Raw genomic sequence first — 7,389 nt, 5'->3', positions numbered from 1 at the left:
GGGGGGGGGGGGGGGGGGGGGATAAAAAAGATGCATCTAAAAGCAGCTCCATTCTGCAGTGGAAAGGAATGAAAATCATGGGTATAGAAAAGATCGTGATTCGAACTTAATACAGTTAAGAAAATGTGACAATCAAAATTTGAATTAACTGCACTAGATCTCAGAGTTTTACACTTGAGTAGCAAACAGGCCATGGCTAAAAGTGCTAAAAGAATAAAGAGGAAGCATACCTTATCCAGGTCAGGACACTCTAAGAGAACACTTTCAGCAGCTGCTAGAATCTCTTCCGGATAATCAGTGCGAATATTCAACTTTAACAAATCAAGATTGACGTGTACAGGGAAATAGCCAATATCTATGAGGAGATCTACTGCCGCTGATGCTGTTTTAGCTAGTCCCATGGCCTTCAGAATCTGCCAGAATTAAGGAAGTCAATATGAATTTCCCTTTCTTTCATCATTTTTTTTCTCCAATTACATAATGTCATCTTTTAGCACGGTAACAATTGAATAACTTTATGAGATAGTTTACGGTTTGGTTTGGTAATGCTATGCTTTTAAGAGAATTGATTTTTGCCGTGCTAAGAAAAATCAGCCCAAAAAAAATAAAAAAATAAAAATTAAGTGTTTGGTAAACTTTGTTTAGGATTGAGCATTTTAGTTTTTGGTAAACAAAAGTGATCTACTGCTGCATCGGTATATTATTATTGTAACTGCCGTTAATTATAAAAATTTCTTTTGTATTATTATCATCATTAATAGTATTATAAACTTTTAAAATTTGTTTTTACTTTTATAACTGTTAATTGATTTGGAAAAAAATCTCAATTTCTCATTCCAATTCACCAAAGAGTACACACACATATTTCTCAAAAGAGAATAATCGTCTCTAATTAGAAAATAATTCTAGACTTTATATTCCTACCATACATCACATTTATTCTTAAATTAGGTACACGGTTCATAACAATCCACCTCAAGTTGGAGCATGGATATCATTCATGCCCAACTTATTACAAATATAGTTTACTCGAGTCCCAGCTAATGCTGTAGTAAACATATTAGTCAACTGATCCCTTGTCCTGACATGCTTGGTCGAAATCAACTCTTGCTGTAACTTTTCACGAACAAAATGGCAGTCTGCCTCTATGTACTTTATTCTCTCATGAAATACAAGATTCGTAGCAATGTGAATAGCTGCTTGATTATCACACCACAGGTTTATAGAGTAGGACTTATATATGCCAATCTCCCCAAGTAAGTGATGTAGCCCACACAAGTTCACAAGTTACCTGTGCCATAGCTCGATATTCAGATTTTGCACTTGATCGAGCTACAACACTTTGTTTCTCACTCTTCCAGGAGACCAAATTACCCCCAACGAATACACAATACCTTGTAGTAGAGCGCCTATCCACAAGAGAACCTGCCCAATCCGCATCTGAAAAATCCCCAACTCTACAATGACCATGGTCTCTATAACGAATTTGACGCCCTAGAGCTCCTTTGAGGTACTTCAATATATGAATTACAGCATCCCAATGTTAAATTGTAGGAGATGACATAAATTGACTAACAACACTTACTGGAAAGGCGATATCTGGACGAGTAATCGTGAGATAGTTCAATTTTCCCACCACTCTCCTGTATTTCTTTGCATCAACAAACACATCTCCATTTTCAGGCCTAAGTCACATTTGGTATCATGGGAGCATCAACCGGTTTTGTTTCCACTAAACCTGTCTCATCAAGTAGGTTTAGAACGTATTTTCTTTGAAACAAACAAATTCTTTTACCACTTCGAGAAACCTCTATCCCTAAAAAATATTTTAAAGGACCTAACTCTTTTATCTGAAGCCTTATGCCTTGGAAAGCTTTTAGCATACTTATGTCACTAGTATCACTACCAGTTAGGGCTAGACAAAACTTCAAAACTGAACCGACTAGACTCAATCGAACCGAGCGGTTCTTCTTAAGTTATATATCCAAACGGATATCTCGATCGAAAACCAACGGATTCAATTTGGCTCTCAATTCTAGATCAAGAATAAGAACCGAATCTCCATAATTTTTTAATTAATTTATTTTAAATAAACCAAATTATTTTATTTTTCTTAATAAATTTGCTAACTAGTTAATTTATCTCAACCCAAAAATATAATTTTCCTATCCTCAACGTCTCTGTTAATTATTGTGGGCTAGCTATCTTCCTTTTTTGTGATTTTAACAATCAAATATATGAAAAACTCAGCAAAGAGAGATGCAAAAACACATAAGATTGGACTACGTTATATTGTAAGAGTTAAGATTTAACATATCATTACTTAAATCAATATAGTTTTGTAAATATTAAAAAATTTAATTATAATACGGAACCTGGAAATCGAATGGAACAGAACCAAACCGAACTGAACCGAATGGAACTGAACTCGAACAATTTCATAATTAGATTTGGATCTGACAGCTCCACATAATAAATACTTGAAAATTTTGGGTCCAATTCGATTATCTTTAGAACCAAACTGGACCGGACCACGTCCAGCCTTACTACTAGTAATCATAATATTATCAACATATACTACTAACATAATATACCCAACCATAGATTGTCTAAAGAATACTGAGTGATCATATGCAGCCAAATTTAATCACAACCTCACTAAATCTCCCAACCAGGCATCTGGTGATTGTTTCAGTCCATACGACTTTTACAGTTTGCGGACCTTTCTTGACTTCCCCTCAGCAACAAACCCTGGTAGTTGCACAATGTAAACTTCTTACAAATCACTATTAAAGAATACATTTTTAACATCTAGTTGGTGAAGTGGTCAATGATAAGTAGTAGCAAGATAAATGAATAAACGAACGGAAGCTGGCTTAAAAACTGGAGAGAAAGTCTCAGAGTAGTCCACATCATAAGTTTGAGCATACCCCTTAGCAACCAAACGAGCCTTCAATCGAGCAACAGATCCATCAAGGTTCATCTTGACTGTAAACACCCATTTGCATCCGATTACCTTTTTATTAAGGGGTAAAGGAACCAACTCCCAAGGATAATTAATAGATAACCAGAGAAGGCACAAAAGAAAGCAACTCAAATTATACAATAATAATGCAAGTCCACTAAAGAAGCAGCCCAAGCAAAATAAAGAAAACTGGCCACTAATCAAGGCCCAAAAAGGTGACGGCCCAAATAATTTCACCCACTAGATAAAGGCCCAAACCCAAATTGATGAACTCCAGATCCAACCTGTTGAAATCCAAACTGACCCAAGTCAGCAGACTTCCTTGACCGCCAAGCTCTCCCGGCATTCCTCTAATGGATTCACCCACTGTAGGAGAAAAACGACACGATGAAGCTAACGCGCCTCTCACACAAACTACCGTCATTGATCGCCACACACACCTACAGCAAGATGTCACACCTAAGCTGACCAACTTGCTCGAACAGCTTGGAACCTACAGCAGACAACACTCATTGCAGAGTAAGAAAACGGTCGTTGCACCACCACCGTAGCCTCTTCCGATCTTCCCCGCGAACGAATAACCTAGTAAGTGTCGGTTTCTTCTACCAAAATTACCGACCCAAGCTTTTGCCACCACTACTAAGAACAATCCCCAAATTTTCAAAAAGTCTTAAACCCGAGCTCTGATACCATGTTAATTGATTTAGAAAAAAATATCAATTTCTCATTCCAATTCACCAACGAGTACACATATATATATACATGAAGAGGATATTTCTCAAAAAGAAATAACCCTCTCTAATTAGGAAATAATTCTAGACTTTATATTCCTACCATACGTCACGTTTATTCCCAAATTACGGACACGGTTCATAACGATAACAATATGTAATATTAGAAATAAGACAACATATTCACTATAATTATTTTAAAATGAAAAAATAATATCTATTAATAAAACCATGTTTGACAATCATTATTTCAGAACTCTTTATTCTACGTACTCATTTTCAACCACACATTCACACATGACACAACAAAATATTCTGCATGTAAATCCAAAATTTTTCACTACTTTTTAATCACACAATACCTTAAAATCACTATTTAAAACATTGTTTTCGAAAAAAGGGCTATCAAACAGGGGCTAAATCTCAAATTAAAAAAAAATTACAAAATAGAAACATATTAGATATAGTAGAAAAATACTTGCATATATTTAAATTAACTTTAACGCATCATGTTCAATTTTGTTTCTGAATTTATTTTTAGAATATTAGTAGAACTTGGATAAAAAAAATGAATTAATTCTAGAATATTAATAAGCCTTGGATGAAAAATGAATTAATTTAATTAATTAGAATTCAAATTAGTATTTTCATTATCGATAATTGGAGAAGGTAAAAGCAAAATCAAAAACGCTACCATTTTGCTGCTTCTCAAAATCTGGTTCCCATTTTTCTCTAATCATTTTTTTGAAATTTACCGAACAACTAAAAGAACTTTTGGTTGCTGGAGAATCAGGAGTTGAGCTCTAGAATCAATCAAATGGGGTCTAAAGGATAAAAAATGGAACCTCCCTTTCGAAAAGGAAAACAATCATTTTTCTTCCAACTAGTTTCATCCAAATAACCTGACATTAAGGATAAGAAAGTCAAAGTTACCATTGCAGCTGTTTTCTTTTGGTTATCAGTCCTGCAATCATCTATTGCATATGCTTCAAGAGACTCAATCCTATTCCAGATCTTCTCATCAGTTCTCCACGAAGAATTTTTGGGTTTTGAATGCGGAGGCATTTCCCTGGCATATTTCAGTAACTTCACGAACTCTTGAAGTTCTTTCTCAGCAGCCTCTTTGGCTTGCTTCCGCCGTAGAAGTTCTTCAACCTAGCAATTGATATTCATTGAATCATATCTAATAGACAAGACAACAAAGCAAATAAGCGTCATGGTGAGGAGCATTATGAAAAACCAATTAATAGTCCGAAACTTAACCAGGAACACCAACTGGAAACAAGCACAGCAGATAATACCCAATAGACAATGAGAAACCAAAAATCTATATTATTAGTGACAAGACGTTGTAACATACCTGAACAACAGGTCGAGGCCCATAAACAGAAAATGAACCTTTACTCTCCAAAACAGTGAAGTATATGTCATCCTTTGAAAGCAGTAGATGAGCACAATAGCTCTCAAGAGGCTCGGCACTACCAAAAATCATCTGTTAGAATAAACTAATGTCATTAGAGGAACACAGAAATGCTAATTTAGTTATGAAAAAAATTTACCTCAGCCAGCTCTTCCACTGTTACTGATTTGTTCTTTTCAAGAAGCTCAATCCAGGCAAACTCGAGCAATGTTGCATCCTGAACAAATAACAAAGCAAGTGGTTACAATGTACAAACAGAAAAAGAATCCAAAACAGCTACATTACTCCAAATGACAGATTAACATACCAAATTACTCTGAGCTCTCTGAACAAAGTCTGATATCTCTGTGTGGTCAAAGTTTTCAACACCAGGAACTATGAAAGTAATTTGCTGCGGTTTAATGGAGGTCATGGCACCATTCTGCATAAGTGAACCAAAGGAACAAATTGAGAGACACGAAGCTTAAAGTGCTTGAGAAGTGTAGAAAAAGACAAGAATCCAACACCTAGCAACCTATCCAATATGCCGCATTAGTTGTTTCTAACAAAACCTGATCAGAAACCATCCAATTCTTCTTGCCATCAGGCTTTTGTGCAACTGCCAGCAATACCCTCTCCGGATCTTTCTTGAACTCTAGCAGAAATCCTTTCTGCAGCACCTGTTTCCCTAACTTATTTTCAAGAATCTCTTCATTGCTTTTCAGTTCCAACCTGCAAAAACAATTCAACAACAAATACCACATATAGTGCGATTCATATAGATAACCATATTATTTAACCAAAGGACTTGACTCTTTGTTTCCTTAGCTCTGTCACTTAACATAGTATTTTCTCAGAGAACTACATTGAGGTCATCAGAGAAATCTCACTTTAGGGATTGATCAAATGTGAGCTGGGACTTCTCAAGTAGTTATCATAACTTTAGCTTCCGAATAGTTAAAATGCATTAAAATCCCAAAAAATCAAAATATGTAATTAGGAACCTTCATAAGCCAAGGACAAGTTCTGAACTCCCATCATAAAGCTCCAAAGTTTTCGAAAAATTTCACACATTTTATCACAGACAGTTTCACCAGCTCCAATTACACCAATTTATTAACTTAAACATTACAATTTATCCAAAAATAATTCGGTTACCATTCACAAAAAAATCGATACTAGATACATAAAAACATTCAACACTCGAATAAGAATCAAAGAAATGATATAACAACATAGGCGACAACTGAAGAAAGTAAGTCTAGGAGCAAATATATGAATTTATATACTTCATACTTGTTGGACGCGCGAACTCTGCCACGCTTGCGCAACGATTCAAGTTCTTCCACGACCATATCCACAAGGCTCTGCACCGAATATTTTCGAATTGCAACGATTCTATCTCCAACATTAGAAACTTTATTATAACTTCGCTGCAAAATTGATAACGGAAACCCTAGTTTGGTGGATTGACCACCACGGTGGAAGTGAACAGCCTTGTACTGGTGGACGCAGCATCTTATGGCGGCGATTGGTGGCGACGCCGTGCAGCAGCGCAAGATTGCGCTACCATTCATCGCGCGAACCGCCATGTACTCTAGCTATGGAAATTCGAAAAGTTCATGTAGTGATAAACAGAGTGAATGATATTTTGCAAGTGCTGCCGCTCACAAAATGGAACGGCAGAAAGTCCGGGACTCGGATAAAGTACCACTGAACGATATTGACGTACTATATTATACTACTTTTAAAAATTCATAAAATTACGGTATATTCAATTAAATTTTTTATAAATTTTACAAAAATCTTTAAAAATTAAGGTATATTCAATTAAAATATTTTAAAAGTCTCTATTAATTTTGGATATTCAAATTTTAAGCAAAAAATGCTCATATAAAATCTTTAAATTTGTTTATCATTAGTCACGAGATATTTGGAGACTTTCACAAAAAAAAAATTTAATCTTTCTTTCAATTTTCCTTCTACAAATATGTATGATTAAAATTTATTTTTTTCTATGAATTATATTTGTCTTTCTTTTCTCTTGTCGTATATCTCTATTTCCTATGAAAAATTAAATTAGATTCTTGTAATTTTTTTCCTTTTTCTTTCTTTTTTTTTTTTTGAAAAAATCTATTTTTTATTAAATTATAAAATTTATATGAAAAATTTATAATTAAATTTAAATATATTAATTTTTATTTATTTCTAAAAGTATATTGTATTAATAATATTAAATATTAAATTTATTATTATTATTATTATTATTATTATTATATATATATATATATATA

At 34.3% G+C, this 7,389-nt stretch overlaps 1 protein-coding gene across 3 annotated transcripts in view; it reads right to left on the bottom strand.

The window, feature by feature from the left end:
- LOC111410868 (ribonuclease II, chloroplastic/mitochondrial) overlaps nt 1-6,811 on the bottom strand; it is an 11,197-nt gene extending 4,386 nt beyond the window's left edge. Inside the window, exons 1-7 of one of the 3 annotated variants that reach the window (XM_023041454.1) lie at nt 6,392-6,811; nt 5,668-5,827; nt 5,424-5,537; nt 5,256-5,333; nt 5,057-5,188; nt 4,630-4,851; nt 231-413 (exon numbers count right to left, since the gene is read on the bottom strand). In XM_023041454.1, the coding sequence (XP_022897222.1) occupies nt 231-413; nt 4,630-4,851; nt 5,057-5,188; nt 5,256-5,333; nt 5,424-5,537; nt 5,668-5,827; nt 6,392-6,687 (1,185 nt within the window). In that variant the 5' untranslated portion in view covers nt 6,688-6,811. Of the gene's footprint in view, nt 1-230; nt 414-4,629; nt 4,852-5,056; nt 5,189-5,255; nt 5,334-5,423; nt 5,538-5,622; nt 5,828-6,391 lie in introns of those variants that run through there. The other 2 variants (XM_023041455.1, XM_023041456.1) reach the window with 2 other exon arrangements.
- Nucleotides 6,812-7,389: the final 578 nt, after the last annotated feature.

The sequence above is a fragment of the Olea europaea genome, chromosome 15, assembly GCF_002742605.1.
Source record: "Olea europaea var. sylvestris chromosome 15, O_europaea_v1, whole genome shotgun sequence".
Taxonomy (NCBI): Eukaryota; Viridiplantae; Streptophyta; class Magnoliopsida; order Lamiales; family Oleaceae; genus Olea; species Olea europaea.
Note: the sequence above shows the minus strand (reverse complement) of the source record. Positions and strands in the feature narration are given on the sequence as shown.